This window comes from Juglans microcarpa x Juglans regia, chromosome 5D (genome assembly GCF_004785595.1).
Source record: "Juglans microcarpa x Juglans regia isolate MS1-56 chromosome 5D, Jm3101_v1.0, whole genome shotgun sequence".
NCBI classification, from domain to species: Eukaryota; Viridiplantae; Streptophyta; class Magnoliopsida; order Fagales; family Juglandaceae; genus Juglans; species Juglans microcarpa x Juglans regia.
Genome location: NC_054602.1, coordinates 30114684 through 30130746, shown reverse-complemented (window position 1 = coordinate 30130746; position 16063 = coordinate 30114684). Strand labels below are relative to the sequence as shown.

Below are 16063 nucleotides of genomic sequence, written 5' to 3'. Positions count from 1 at the left end.
CTATTCTTAACACAGTTCGTAGCAAGTAGAAATAGGAAACAATTGGCATCATACCTCCTAACAGTCAAACAACAGGAGGATGAAAACATGAAAGTATACCTATCTCGGTTCAATAGAGAAAGGGTGACGACACCAAGATGAAAAGACCACCTTGGCCGCCCTTTTGGGAGGAATCTAGCTACGAAACCAGTTTATGGCTTTGCTAGCAAGGAAAACCCCCATAACGCTATGCGAATTCATAGACTGCACCGATGGTTTTATTAATGTAGAAGATACTCTGCGGGCCTTGATAGCGCCCAGGAAGACTGAGTTAGAACAAGTCGACTAGAAGGCTAGTGGGTTTGGTCGGGGAAAGGCCCTTAAAATAAAGAAAGCACTGTACGAGGCGAGGCGAGGGGAGAACACGTTGGCTAAGACACAAGGCCTGAGATGAAACCACGTTAGCTTGGCCATAAAGGAGGAGAACCAGTCCACACCGTGAAAGGTTGACTCGCGGGACCAATTAGACTATCACTTCTGCACATGCCACCAATTAGATCGACCTAGTACTGAAGATTGTTACACCCTGAAGAGAAGGAGGGAGGAGTTGGAGCGACTAGTGTCCCAACATCCCATGAAAGACCGATGGAAAACTGAATATCTAAGTGAGCATGTGAAGATGCACTAGAATGCGACCCCCAAGAAGCGAAGAGGTGAGGGCGGGGCCCCATAGAGCCAACCCCGCTGCACCTCAACGTGCCATAATAGGCCTTAGGAGAGATACAAATGATAATGGGAGGGTACATCGGGGGTGGCCCCACCTTGTCGACGCGGAAGGTCCATGCCCATAGGGCTCGATACGAAGAAGTGTTCACAACGAAAAAGCCTTGAAATAAACAATGGAGATGCTCGAATGCTGCCGCATCACCTTTGGTGAGGAAGACAGTGAAGGGGTACTCAAACCCCACCACGACGCTCTAGTTGTGACCATGCTAATCACAAACTTCACAACGTGAAGAATTTTGATAGACAATGGCAGCTCGACCGACATCTTGTTTTGGGATGCGTTCGTAAAAATGGGAATTGACCCTGGTCGCTTGCACCCAGCCCCCATGCCACTAAAAGGGTTCACGAGGGACTTTATTTGGCTGGTAGGAGCCATCACCTTTCTAGTACTGGCCGGGAAGGCCCCCAGGTCTATTGCCACAATGACCGACTTCCTGGTGGTAAAAGCCTCATCATCGTACACCGCGATCCTAGGGTGCCTTACTTTAAACAACTTGAAGGCAATAAGGTCGACTTACCACTTGAAAATGAAGTTTTCCATGGGAGTTGGAGTTGGTGAAATCAAGGGAGAACAAATGCTTGCTCTGGAACATTATGTATAAGAACTAAAAGCTGGGGGTGGGGATGTGAGGGCCCTTGAAGTTCGAACTAAAGACATAGCGCCCCTACCACCGCCCGGCTTAGCCAACCAAGATGAAAAGATTTGGGATGAGCAAACTCTCCAACAGGCAAAGCCAAATGAACCTTTGGAGCTCATCCTTGTCAACCTAGACAAACTCGAGCGCATTATGAGAATTGGCCCTAGAATGGGCACTATAATGAGGCAATCCATGAGGAAACTTCTCGCAAATCACCTGGATGTGTTTGCTTGGAGTCACGATGAAATTCCTGGCAATGACAATGCGATCATCGAACACCGCCTTTGCATGAATCCAGGCGCAAAGAAATTCAGGCAGAAGCATAGGAGTTTTAGCCCAAAAAAAGGCATAGCCATAGTCGAGTAAGTTGATTGCCTTCTGGCCACTGGGTTCATCTGGGAAGCATAGTATCCTGAGTGGCTGTCGAACATAGTACTGGTAAAAAAACGGAGTGGCAAGTGGAGAATGTGCGTAAACTTTATCAACTTAAAAAAGGCTTCCCCCAAGGATATCTTCCCCTAGCCATGCACTGATCTAATTGTTGACTCTACAACGGGTCGCTGCTTGCTAAGCTTCATGGACGCCTACTCAAGATACAACCAAATTTGAATGAATTCAGAGGATAAGGAGAAGACATCATTCATCATGGACTGGTGACTCTATTGCTACCGAGCCGTGCCCTTCGGGCTAAAAAACGCAGGAGCAACATATCAATAGCTGGTCAATCAGATGTTTAAGAGTCAGATAGGTTGTAACATGGAAATTTATGTCAATGACTTGTTAGTCAAAAGCAAGTGACCCAAGTGCCACTTGGATGACTTGCGAGAAACCTTTACGGTCCTATGATGATACAGAATGAAGCTTAACCCAATGAAGTGTGCCTTTGGAGTGGAATCAAGCAAGTTCCTGGGTTTTATGGTCTCCGAGTGTGGAATCGAAGCTAATCCGGAGAAGATCGAAGCCATACTAAACATGCACCCGCTGCAAAGTATTAACGATGTACAGAAGCTGGCAGGGTGGATAGCCGCCCTTAATTGATTCATTTCTCGATCAACAGATAAGTATTTGCCATTCTTTAAAGTATTGAGGAAAGCTTAAGATTGGAACACCGACTGCGACCAGACGTTCAAACAACTAAATGAGTATCTGGCCAGTCCCACACTCCTCAACCAGGCAAAACTAGGAGACGACCTGACAGTGTACCTATCGATATCCCCCCATGTTGTTTCAGCAGTCTTGGTCTGAGATAGAAAAGGATGCTAGGAGCCTGTGTACTATACCAGTCAGGCATTTCGAGGAGTAGAAGCAAGGTATCCCTGGATGGACATGATGCGTTTGCATTGGTGTTCACAGCGTGACGATTAAGATCGTACTTTCAGCCCGACTGACACGTCAGAACGCTTAATGAATTGGGCCATCGAGTTAAGCGAGTTCGACATAGAATATCTCCCTCACACGGGATCAAGTCTATTTTTAGAAGACATCCCCATCGCACCTACATAAAGGCCTTAGCAGGTCTTCGTAGATGGCTTATTTTGCTGGGCTGGTGGGGGAGTGTGAGTGCACATCACCATAGAGTCTGGAGAAGAGCATGACTACTCGATTAAGCTCGCCAACCACCATAATGAAGCAGAGTATGAAGCACTATTAGCCAGACTAACTGTGGTCGAGACATTGGGAGTAGCGAAGATCGAAGTAAAGGCCGACTTTCAGGTGCTCGTCAATCAAATGCTAGGTGAATTCGTTACAAAAGGCTAGAAGCTGAAAAAATATCTACAGTTGGTATAGGAAAAGCGAGGCTCTTTTCATTACTTGCAAGGGAAGAGAACTAGAGGGCTGAAAAATTGACACGAGCTACGTCAGGACAGGAGGACTCACCCTTGCCAGAACACACAGTTGAGCGAACGACAGATTTTCCTGCCATTAGAGTCGAGATGGCAGTAGTGCATCTAGGTGGTCCAGAAAGGGCGACATATGTGATAAAGTACCTCAACACCAACAAAGCACAAGACGTTAAGTAAGAAGCTAGGAAGGTCAGAAATAGGGTGGCATAATTCACCCTAGTAGATGAAATCATATACAAGCGAGGTTTCTCGGAGCCTATCGTCCAATGTGTTTCATCGGAGGAAGCCCAATATATACTAGTTGAGATACATGAGGGGATCTGTGAGAAACACTCTGGAGGAAGAGCTTTAGCAGGGAAGGTGATGAGGGTTGCATACTATTGGCCCCACACTTTCAAAGACGTAGAGGAGTTTCATTCTCACCACTATCGTAATTAGAAATAAAGTTCAAATACTCTTCTCCAAGCCACCCACAATCTAATAGATAGGTTAAGGCGACCAACAAGACTCTACTGGTAATCCTAAAGAAGAAATTGACGATCAAAAGAGGGACCTAGGCAGAAGAACTATTGAAGGTCATATGGGTGTATTGGACCACTGTCAGAACACCCATAAGAGAAATTTCGTTTGCCTTAACTTATGGAAGTGATGTAGTGGTACTAGCGGAGGTAGCGATTTTGACCTGTAGGGTTCAACACTTTGATCCAAGCCTCGACGACGAAAAGCTAAGATGGCAGTTAGACCTGCTGGAAGAAAGAAGACAAGATTAGGATGACCATGTAAGAAGATGAAGGCTGAGCATTATTTCAATAAACGGTAAGGCCCATATATTTTAAAATGGGCGACTTGGTGTTGAAGCAAACTGGGGTGACCATGTAAGAAGAGGAAAAACTGGGACCTCGATGGTAGGCACCATTCGTCGTCACGGCCAACAACCGGCCAGGATTGTATCGCTTTATGGACGACAGGAAAAACGAGCTACTGCACTTGTGGAATGCTGAGCATTTGAAGAAATATTTTCCATGGGATATAATCAAGAGTATACTAATGAATGTCATGGTGTATGAATATAAATATCTTTCCTTTTAAACTGTCTCCTTTAAATGAACAAGAACAAAGGCGTGTTCCTTGACTAGCCTCAATGTAGAAGTCGGGATCAAGTCCCTTGGCATGACTTCTCGACCCTCGTACAAACAAAGTTGAGTCCCTTGACTCGTTGGAATGCAGAAGTCGAGATCAAGTCCCTTAACTTATAATTCTTATTTATTCACTTGATCATACAAAAAATCTCAAGAAATTTTTGTAGCTCAAAATTGTCACCATTTTCTTTAAATTTGCACTATATATATATATATACATACTAAACCAAGCCTGATTTCTCAGAGCTCTATCCAGTTTTTCCTTAGTGAAATTCCTACCTTCTTTTCTATTACTCAAGATAAAAAAGTCCTCTTGAAAATTTACCTCACTAATACCACAATCATCAGTTGCTTCTCTGAAATCCTCCATTAATTTATAAAGTCTCACTGCAGCCCCTTGTTTTTCATGTTGGTGTAAAATCTCATTGAAGTCACCCATGCATAACCATACTATGTCATCATGCGGCCTCAACCCTCTAAGGAGGTTCTAGCTGACAGATCTTTTTTAGGCTTCAGAGTTCCCATAAAAGCCAGTTAGGAGCATCTTCTTTCCTGTCTCTGGTAGAGTCACTTTGAGAGAAATGTGACTTTTGGTGTAGGTCTCCAATTCAACATCCATTCGATCTTTTCACAGAAAGGCAATACCACCACCCAACCCGTTGCTATCAACTACAAAGTTGTACTTAAAACCAATCTTATTCCTTATATGCTCCACCTTATTCCTATTACACTTTGTTTCAATAAGAAAAACCATGTATGGGCCCTTAACACTCACCAAATGGTGAAGTTTCCGAACTGTTCGAGAATTTTTAAGCCCTCAACAGTTCCAAGTTAAACAAATCATAGCTGTTGGCGGTGCTGCAAAGCAGCCACCACCTTGAGTTGTTAGATTTGTTCTCCTCAAGGTTAAACTGGTTCTTTGGTCTTTTAGTGCAGTGGAGGAGCAGTGATTCCATCAGAATTTTACTCGAATGTCTCTTCTTGGTCTTTCATGTTGTAACAATAGGCTCAGTAGACCTATTTGGAGGCAACTCTCGGGATCTTCTCTTCCAGTTTGTTTTCTTTATCGAGTGCACATTCTTTGTGTTAGACATCAATATAGGAGGGTTAGTGTTGCTCATATTGATGTTATCTGGTGTCGAGTCTAGTAGGCACCCACCAAGATCAGATACTACATTAAAGTTCTCGTATTCCACATCAACAGCTGGGGACTTACCTTCAGGAGGAGTTATGTTCTTTGACATGACCTTTAATAGGAGTTTCGTTAAGTTTTTAAATTGCAGATGAATCAAAGGAGCATTTTTATATTTGCATCTTTAGTTAGGATTTGATATAAAAAGGACTTCTTATACCTTCCAATTCTATATATACCATATATGCAACACATCATTCTACAAACTTTACAATGAATTAAACTGCAGTACTGAATTAAATTTTTAATTTTTCTTAAAAGAAAATTTTAAAACTCTCTAAACTTTTGAAAGCCCTAAGGCTAATTATTCTTAAGACAAAGTCCAGTCACTATATTTTTTGGCTGCCACCTAGAAAGGTTACCAGAGTTGGCCAGAATTTAGCGGCTAATTTAGTGCTTGTTTAGAAATAGATGTCATTCCAAAATTTTCATATCATCTCATTTCTAAACATAATTTAAATACAAAATTCTCAAACTAATCATTACAACTTTTCCAAACTTTCAAATAAAAAAAAAGAATAATTTAATTTTTTCAAATCTTCAAACAAAAATAATATTATAAAAATATATTCTAACAATATTTTAATTTTATAATAATTTTTTTATGAGCAATGGTACATATAGTCCCCATTTTAGATACTGCATTGCAAGCTTAGTTAATTTTGTCTTTAATTTTTTTTTAAATTACAATAATATCTTTATCAAAATAATTAAGTCACTATTCAAACGACACCTTAATCTTTACATTGTATCTAATGTTTTGGGATATTTGGTTGACCCTTATTAACCAATATGATAAGTTTTACTCTTCAACCCAGTGTTTTGGATTTCGTATCGTACCGGCCGGTACGATTGATATTTTTCGTACCGGCCGTCTGGCCGGTATAGGTACTATACCCGTTTCGTACCGGCCTCAATTTCGGCTTGTACCGGCCTATATTTCAGCTTGTACCGGCTTATATTTCGGCTTGTGTTTTTTTTTTTTTTTTTTTTTTACGTTTTTTCAAACTATAAACTTATTTTTTAACCCCAAATTCAGATTAGACTATTTATAATTTATATATATATATGTATTTATATATAATTTATTTATATATAGACTATTATTTTAGAATATAATTTATATATACATCGACTATCCCGAAACGCTATCTCGAAACGGTACCGGTATTAAAATATTTCGTTCAAATATTTTAATTGGTATGATGTCTGGTACGATATTCAAAACATTGCTCCAACCTGTTAATAAAAAGCTTGGATTCCTAGATTTCCAGTGGAATTGTCTCCAAATATCTCTCCAAATATCTCAATTCGAGTTCAAAGTTCTAACAAATGACCATCCCTGTGGATCAGATTCTCTCGAGGTATGTCCTTTGGAACCTTCAATAAGTTGGACAGAGTGTATTCTAAATTTCTAAGCAGCAATATCCGAAATGGATGAATAGTCGAACTGACACTAGAGTTTGCATGACAACTTAATAAATAATTTAAAATTCAATTTATATATTTATTTTTCCGTCGATATAGACACTAGAGTTTGCATGACAACTTAATAAATTCTTGAATCCATAATTGTGAAATTCATGCCATCCTTTTTTTTTTTGTTTTGTTCTTTTTAACGACGGCTATGTTAACGTTTGTAACGTCGAGGAAGTCTGGAAGTTCGTCATTATAAGTGCGTTTACACGACAACCAAGCCCCCAATTATTCGACAGGATGCGTGGGACTGTCAAGAATGAACAGCATATTCTCAGGGTTTTAGAATCCTTCAAACCTTGTTTGTTTCCATCAGTGTCACAAAATTAGGGTTTTAGAATCCCTCCCATCTCGCTCTCTCACGGACATGGAGTCCATTGCCAAACTGAACTACTCCCACCAACCCCTTCAACTCTCACTCAATCACCACCGTTCGTCATTCCCAAGACCCTTTTCTCCTCTCTCTTTCAGGAACCCACCTGCGGCAACGCCTCCATCATCACAATCATGGCCGTCCATTTCATTGGTCATCAAAGCTTCATCCTCCACCCCCAAAAATCCTAAATCCCAACTCTCTAAAACCCTGAACCCCCTCGTCAAAACCACTTGCGTCACCCTCGCCGCCGCCGCGGCGTTGTTCTTCACGCGGTTCCACCTCAAACCCGCCATCGCCGCCCCGACTGCTTCGCCCATTGTGGAGCCAGCTAAGGAGTCGCTGGATACCGCTTCTTCGGCTAAAGAAAATGAGAGAATCATCGAAGAGCAATTGAGCCACGACCAGAACGACACCGAAGCTCTACGTTCCCTGATGGAGGCTAGAATCAAGGCTCGCAATTTCAAAGAAGCAATCCAAGTCCTGGACCGCCTGATCGAGCTCGAACCCGAAGAGTCCGAATGGCCGTTGTTGAAAGCCAACCTCCATAGCTACAATGGGGAGCTGGAATTGGCGAGAAATGTGTTCGAGGAGATTCTAGAGAAAGACCCATTGCGGGTCGAGGCCTATCACGGCCTCTTGATGGTATCGTCTGAAAAATCGGATGAAGAGTCTATGAAGAATGTCGCAAAGAGAGTTGAGGAGGCAATTGAGAAATGCAATAAGCTGGGAAGGAAGTCAGAAGTAAGGGATTTCAATCTCTTGGTCGGGCAGATTAAGGTTATGGAGGGCGATTATCTTGCGGCTTTGAAGGTTTATCAGCAGCTTGTGAAGGAGGAGCCGAGGGACTTTAGGCCGTATTTATGTCAGGGAATTTTGAATACTATGCTGGGTAAGAAAGATGAGGCGGAGAAACATTTTGAGAAATTTCGGAGGCTCGTGCCAAAAAATCATCCTTATAAGGAATATTTTGATGAGAACATGTTCGCGACGAAGAGTTTTCTTCAGAAAGTTGAAAAGGAGAGAGCGGGTTCGAATCGCTAAGGAAAACGGCTAATTGCCAATTGGATTCGATCCTTATATGATGATTGGCCGGTTCTACAGTGAGTGTTTTTTCCCGTTGCCCCCCTACTTTTTGTTTGTTCTTTTCCAGGCTAACGCTTGGATGGTAACTTTATTTGGACGTAGGTTACTAGTTTTATATTGTGGAAATTAATTAATGGCTCAATGGAATTTAATGTCTGGTGGAATTGCTATCTTTATCTATATGTTTAGCTGATAGTAAGAAGGTGAAAAACACTAGCTATTCTGATGCGGGAATGGTAAGGATAGCCATTTTGGTTTTCTTATATTGATTTTTGTGTTTGCGTGTGCGCAACATGGTTGTGTCATGTGTGCATGTGGTTGTATTTAAGCATGTGGATGTTGGATCGCCATGATTGAAGTATGTTGTTGCAGTTAACAAAGACTTGATTTTTGGTTGGTTATTTGTAATGTGATATTTATGATCACATTTGAAACACATATATGTATGCAATTTGTGTACAATGCATATGGACTAAGGGCAGGAACATGCAAAGTCGGGGGTACCATTGCCCTTTATACGCATCAGATATGTATAAGGCCACCCCTTGGTTTGTGGTTGACTCCCCCTCCTTTTTTATGGTTTAGAAATTTTTTTATCTGTCCCAGGGACTGGATGTATTGACCTGGCTAATGCATTGAGGTCCATGACATGAGGACCTTTAGTTTGATGTTAAAAATTTCTGGTGGCGAGTAGTCTTCTTCTTGCAATGACTGTTTAGAGAATAATGATGGTGTAGATAGAGAAACTCCCTCAATAGTTAATTTCTTTTCTCAATGGTTCCAAGGGAAAATGTCAACTCATCATAATGCATCCGAGTTATTCATTCAGAACTAATTTATGCAGGTGTTTTTCATTTATGGGCTGAGTGTAGTGGTTACAGGATGGGTATAGACTCAGACATCCTGGGTTCGATTCCACACTAGGATTTCCTTTGGATTACTTGATATACAGTTATGGGCGTGGTGTCATATATACGGGGTTTACTCCCCATGTGTAGGTTTGAAGGGTCCTGCCTTGACGAGGTTTTGATCATCAAAAAATTTACATGTGCTGAGCTTTTGAGTAAATCGCTGTAGCGGTTGTACAGGCCTGTTGAGGTTCCCTAATGGGACATAAAGATGTGAATGTGTCACATGCATATACACATGATTTTTATATGATTATGTATATAACTGCATTCATGATTTCCAAAATGGGACAATCATGTGTATGCATGATTTTTATATGGTTATGTAGATATCCCATGTCTTGGGTCCACTTATTAAAGGAGAGTCTCGTCTACAAGTGAAGAGAAGTGTTAGAATATAAATAAAGTAATTAACTTCACCCATGCATAAATAAAATTACATACATGTCTTGCGACATGGTGAGCATGTTACCTGGCTCGTTGTTACTATATATTTTTTTTTATAAGTAAACGATATTATTAATAAAGATAGGCATTGTCCAAGTATACAAGATGATATACAAGAAATAAGACCTATCTCGGTCTAAGTAAAGGAAACAAGAAAATCATGAAAATTCAAGCCATTAAAATCTAAAGCTATGGCCCATAGAAATAAAGTACGGAAAAATAAAGGTCGAAGTTCCTCTGGTGACCACTCCTTGTTTTTGAAAGTCCGATCATTACGTTCTTGTCATATGCACCACATGATGCAGATCAGGATCATCTTCCACACCTCCTTAATTTGTTGGAGACCTCTCGAGAGAATCTAGATAGCCAGTTGCTCAACCACTATTGCAGGCATTACGTACAATTACTCCACCTAGCTAAACACTTTAGTCCACAAGGCTCTATCTGTCTCACAATGTAACAACAGATGCTCTACTGTCTCGTTGAATTGTTTACACATACAACACTAGTCTAGGATGACGACCTTACTCTTCCTCAAGTTATCGGTTGTCAAAACATGGAGGCTCTAGCTATCTCACAATGTAACAAGAGATGCTCTACTGTCTTCCCTAGGGCTGCTGTCCAAGTAAAGAAGGCCACTTTAGGAGGCGCCTTATTCCTCCAAATTTTCCTCCATGGGAATTGGCTGTTTGGTAAAAGTGTAAGAGACTTGTAGAAGGAGTGAACCGAGAAAGCACTCTTACCCGCCGGTGTCCACCATAGCCCATCAACTTGTCCATTTGGCACCACAGAATATAATAGGCTAAAGAAAGCCTCAAAGCTATATACTTCCCAATCTTGCGCCGCTCTACTAAACGTGACATTCCACTAAACTTGGTCCCCTGATCGAAGCTTGAGGTCCACTACTGAAGCTTCTTGATCACGTTCCACCCGGAATATAGCTGGAAAAGAATCCTTTATGGCTTCATCCCCACACCATATGTTCCTCCAAAAATTTATCCAGGAACCCTCGTTCAACACTAATTTAGAATGGCGATTAAACACCCTCCACCCTTGCCTGATGTGCTTCCAAACCCCCACTCCATAAGCCCCATTTACCTCTCTGGTACACCAACCATCCCACAAGCTTCCATATTTACAATCAATCACCAATTTCCATAAGGCTTCTGGTTCCATGTTATACCTCCATAGCCACTTTCTGAGTAGGGCCCGATTGAAGGCTCTCAAATTTTTTATACCCAATCCACCTGACAAGATTGGCCTACACACCTTGTGCCAACTGACTAGGTAGAATTTGAATTCATCTCCCAACCCGCTCCATAAGAAATCATGGTATAGTTTTTCAATCTGAGCCACCACACTAGCTGGAATAGGAAACAAAGACAAGAAATATGTAGATAAATTAGAAAGGGTACTCTTAGTAAGAGTTAACTGTCCACTCTTTGACAAGTACAATCTCTTCTACCCTGCCAATTTTCTTCCTATCTTCTTGAGATGACTGTATCCCAAATGGATGAAGGCCGTGAGGTAGCTCCCAAAGGCAATCCCAAATAAGTCATGGGGAGAGAGGCTACCTTACACCCAAGTATGTTAGCTAATTGCCGAGTATTTTTCACGTTCCCCACTGGCACTAACTCTAACTTATCAAAGTTCACTTTCAAGACCAAGACCAACACTGGATTCATCTGGTAACATACAAATCAGCGTCAGGCTTGAAAGTAGCTATAAGGAATATACCACCAAGACCAAGGCCTTTACTGAGCCAATCCCTAGGGGTTCAAATTAATATGTAAGATAAGCAAAACAAGGTGTCTCCCCCCACCCCCCTCTCAAATGCCGGGGAGGGGACCTTGGAATCCTCTACTTAAGCATAGTCATAATAGTACCCATATCTGCTAGGAAACCTGCGTGTAATGGGCTTTCTGCACGGGGTTGAATGACAAATTAATGATTCTTGCTCCTGCATTTTATGCATATAGACTCAGCCATTAGGTTATTTGGAAACTTTTTTGCCCCCTCATAGTGCGTCTCTTGTTCCTGCTGTTACTTATTTTCTTTTTATAAGTAATAATTCTACATTTATAAGCACAAAACAAATACACAGAAAGTATACAAAAGAGACGCTTTTCTAGAAGAAGATAAAGATACAAGAAAGCCATGTAGATTAGCCCATTAAAGTCTCTGGAGACATTCCAAGATAAAAGAGTACTGATAAAAATAAAAATAAAATGTTTTCAGCTCAAGTCTCTGCTAATTACTGATTAGGTGGTACAATTGTGGCATGTACAGAGAAATCATGGGCAAATTCTATTTTTGTTTGCACATTTGTGGTTATGTCATGTCTTTTTCATTTCTGTGTTACTTTGGTATGCAAGGTTTGTGGTTGGTAGTGTTGATTCGATGAAGAAGCTGCAGCTCTTGGGAAGACTTGAAACAAGTGTTAGATATGACAATTGAACGTTAACACCTGAAAGATAGAATGATAAGACGGTTCTCCACCTTAGACTTCATCATTAGTTGTCCACCTGAATGATATATTTCCACCCTTGCAATGCTGTCAATTTAGCTTGAGCAAGTCATTTGGGTGCTTTTCCCTCAGTGGTTATTCAACTAAATTCAAATATTTTGATTTCCTTGCTTATGTTGTAAAATTAGACTTCATCATTAGTTAGTAATATGAATGTCGTTCCTTATTAATTTTTTGGGTTCATTGTCATAGTTTTTTTGTCACATACCCACGACCCCACGTCCTTATGAACATTAGTGGCAAGATCAAATAGTTCCTTGCTTACAAATAAGCATGGGCATAAAATGCATCCCCCTACTTGACAGCCTATTCAACATGTCTCACTTCTTTTACCTTATTATCAATTGTAATTGAACGTCACAGCTACATATTTGTATGAGTATATTCTATAATATGCATTGATGAATATGTAACACAACACACACCCACCCACACAGATATGTATCCGAAACTGACCAACGCCTGTGAAGAGTGGAAAGGAAGCTTAACATGGCCTATTTTTGCATAAACTGTTGGTGATAAGAAGCCAAAGATTGGCATTAAAAAACCCTCCTCTTGGCACAAACCATTTCTGCCCGGTATACCTCCCTTCCGGTCTAAAACAACACTGCATTTTGCTTATGCTGATCTTTCTGCACAGGTTTAGTTGGCATTTGGTCATGATTCACTTTCTGATTGTGGCCCTTAAAATAAAAGAACTGTCTCACATTTGCGTAGCAGGTAAGATGGATCCTTTTTGTTTACCGCCTAAGCTGAGGTTTGGATAGTTAGTTGAGATGAGATGAGTTGAGATGAAAGTTAAAAGTTGAATAAAATATTATTAGAATATTATTTTTTAATATTATTATTGTTTTGAAATTTGAAAATTTTGAATTGTTTATTATATTTTGTGTGAAAATTTGAGAAAGTTGTAATGATTAGATAAGATGAGTTGAAACTATTTTTTGTATCCAAACCCAGCAGATAATTAATGATTAGGCATGTTCTATTGTGTCTATATCTTTTTGAATTGTAAAAGGAGTTTGGGGCAGAAGATTATTGGAAATCTCAATCCCTTCTCCTCCAACTTGATCTGAAAATTTCTTAGTATCCCTTGAGCATGTGAGAAGTATATACTCTATTTTAATTGTCTAATTTAGGAATTTCTCACATGATTTTTATATGCTTAAAAGATGTCGTAAAATGCTTTAAAGGGCAAATTTATAGACTAGGTTAAGAACTTCATCTAATTCAATTTGAAAGAAAACTTTGTTGTTAATCCAAAGTTTGTTCAATCTTATTTGTTAAGGTTTGGATTAACATGCTCGGTTCAACCTTTGTTCAACCTTAAACTTCATTAGGTATGACATGTAGATAGAACATAACACAGAAAAAGAGAGAAAGAGAGATGTAGATGTTGACAAAAACTATTGCAATTGATATAACAAGCCAAACGCAGACTCCGCCCATTTTACAAACTGAAACACCAGGGCATTGGTTTTTATCTTTTGTTGGGTGCCTATTTTGAGAAGCGCGAACCTCAATCTATTCGTTCTTATATTCATCAATCCTCTTTTGTCTTAAGTTTTCTTGTAGTATGTGACTCATGTCGAGTGGAACATGTATACAGAGAAAGCATGCTAATGCCGTCATTCTGCTCCGTTCTGCTCGATAACACGTAACAGGGGTGTTATTGAAATTTTATACTATCTCTGTACGGCTAGGGTTAGTATAAATACATATGATGTAACCCTACTTTGACAGTTAGTGAAAATTCAGTCATCGCTCATGTGGATGTAGGTATATTGTCGAAACACGTTAAATCTATATGTATTTTTTTTCTCTCTTTTTACGTACTGTTCATCGTAACTGCCGCACGCAGCATAACAATTGGTATCAAGAGCTCAGGTTACAATGTTTGAGATTTCTTCTGCGAAGTTTGACAAGGTCAAGTTTGACGGATCTGAAAATTTTGAATTATGGCAGAGGAAGGTCAAGGATTTGTTAGTGCGTGCAGCAGGGCATGGTGAAAGCGTTGTACGGAAAGCAGCATGGACGACATAGATTGGAAGGAACTGGAAGTGAAGGATGTGGCAACTATCAGGCTTTGTCTAGCTGATGACGTGATGTATCACGTCATGGATGAGGAATCACTGGCGGCAGTTTGGTTGAAACTGGAAAGTCGGTATATGTCTAAGTCGTTGACGAACAAGCTTTATCTTAAGCAAAAACTGTATGGTCTTAAGTTGTCAAAGGGCTCAGATCTGAACCTACATATCAACGTGTTCAACTAGATCATCAGTGATTTGAAGCGAGTTGATGTGAAGTTAAAAGACAAAGACAAGGCGTTGATGTTACTGAATTCCTTACCTGCTTCTCCTACGTACGAAAATTTGGTTACAACTCTGATGTGGGGGGAAAGAAACTCATGATTTGGAGGAGATCACAAGCGCTTTATTAGGTTTTAATCAGAGGAAGAAAGCTTGTGATGAGAATTCACAAGGTGAAGGGCTTGTGGTGAGGAGTAATCAAGAACGTGGGAGAAACAAGTCCTGAAGCGAATAGAGTAACAATAAATCAGGAAGATGAAGGACATACAATGTTATAAGTGCGGGAAAAATGGGCACATAAAACGAGATTGTCCAGAGAAAAAGAAAGGGATACAGAGAATAAAGAGGGTCCATCAAAGTCTACTAATGTAGTGGAAGAAGAAGACTCAGAGAGCGGTGACGGGTATATGCTTTCTGTTTCATCCAGTTAAGATAATCTCACAGATTCTTGGATATTGGATTCAGCATGTTCTTATCACATGACGCCCAATAAAGATTGGTTTGACACCTACAGGTTAGTAAATTCTGGTTCTGTTATGATGGGTAACGATGCTTCATGCAAAGTTGTTGGAATAGGGAATATCATAATTAAAATGTTTGATGGTGTTGTTAGAACGTTGTGTGATGTTAGACATATACCAGATTTAAGGAAGAATCTGATTTCATTGGACACTTTAGGCTGTAATGGGTTTAGTTACAAGTTTGCAAGTGGAGTAATGAAGGTGAGTAGAGGTGTCATGATAGTGATGAAGGGGCAGAAACTAGCAGGAAATATTTATAGACTGCTAGGTGCCACAATTAAAGGTGGAGTTGCAGCCGCAAAGTCCAAGTCAGATAGTACAGTCTTGTGGCATATGCGGTTAGGTCATATGGGTGAGCATGGGATGATGGAGCTTCATAAGAAAAATCTATTGAAGGGTGTCAAAACATGCAAGCTTGATTTCTGCAGGTATTGTGTTCTTGGAAAACAGAATAAGGTGTAGTTCAGGATAGCCACACACAAGACATAAGAGATTCTTAACTATGTTCATACATTTTGGGGCCAGTAAAGGTAACATCACGGGGAGGACATATGTATTTCATGAGTTTTATTGATGACTATTCACGAAAGCTTTGGGTGTCCTTCATGTGCCACAAGTCAAAAACGTTTGCCAAGTTCAAGTTGTGGAAAGCTGAAGTGGAAAACCAGATGGGGAGGAAGATCAAATGCCTCAGGTTCGACAATGGTACTGAGTACACAGATTCAAAGTTGACGGAGTTGTATGAGAAGCATGGGATTAAGAAACACTTCACAGTACGCAAGACACCACAACAAAACGGTGTAGCGAAAAATATGGACAGAACAATAGCTGAAAAAGC

At 40.4% G+C, this 16063-nt stretch overlaps 1 protein-coding gene across 2 annotated transcripts; it reads left to right on the top strand.

Annotated features, from left to right (window-relative positions):
- Positions 1 to 7350: 7350 nt before the first annotated feature.
- LOC121265235 (protein SLOW GREEN 1, chloroplastic-like) lies at positions 7351 to 14790 on the top strand. 2 transcript variants are annotated; one of them, XM_041168783.1, is made up of 3 exons: positions 7351 to 8530; positions 13036 to 13115; positions 13971 to 14790. In XM_041168783.1, exon 1 carries the CDS (start codon positions 7422 to 7424, stop codon positions 8469 to 8471), a length of 1050 nt encoding a protein of 349 aa, XP_041024717.1. In that variant the 5' UTR covers positions 7351 to 7421; the 3' UTR covers positions 8472 to 8530; positions 13036 to 13115; positions 13971 to 14790. The 2 variants fall into 2 exon arrangements, with proteins under 2 accessions (XP_041024717.1, XP_041024716.1); XM_041168782.1 differs by lacking the exon at positions 13036 to 13115.
- Positions 14791 to 16063: the final 1273 nt, after the last annotated feature.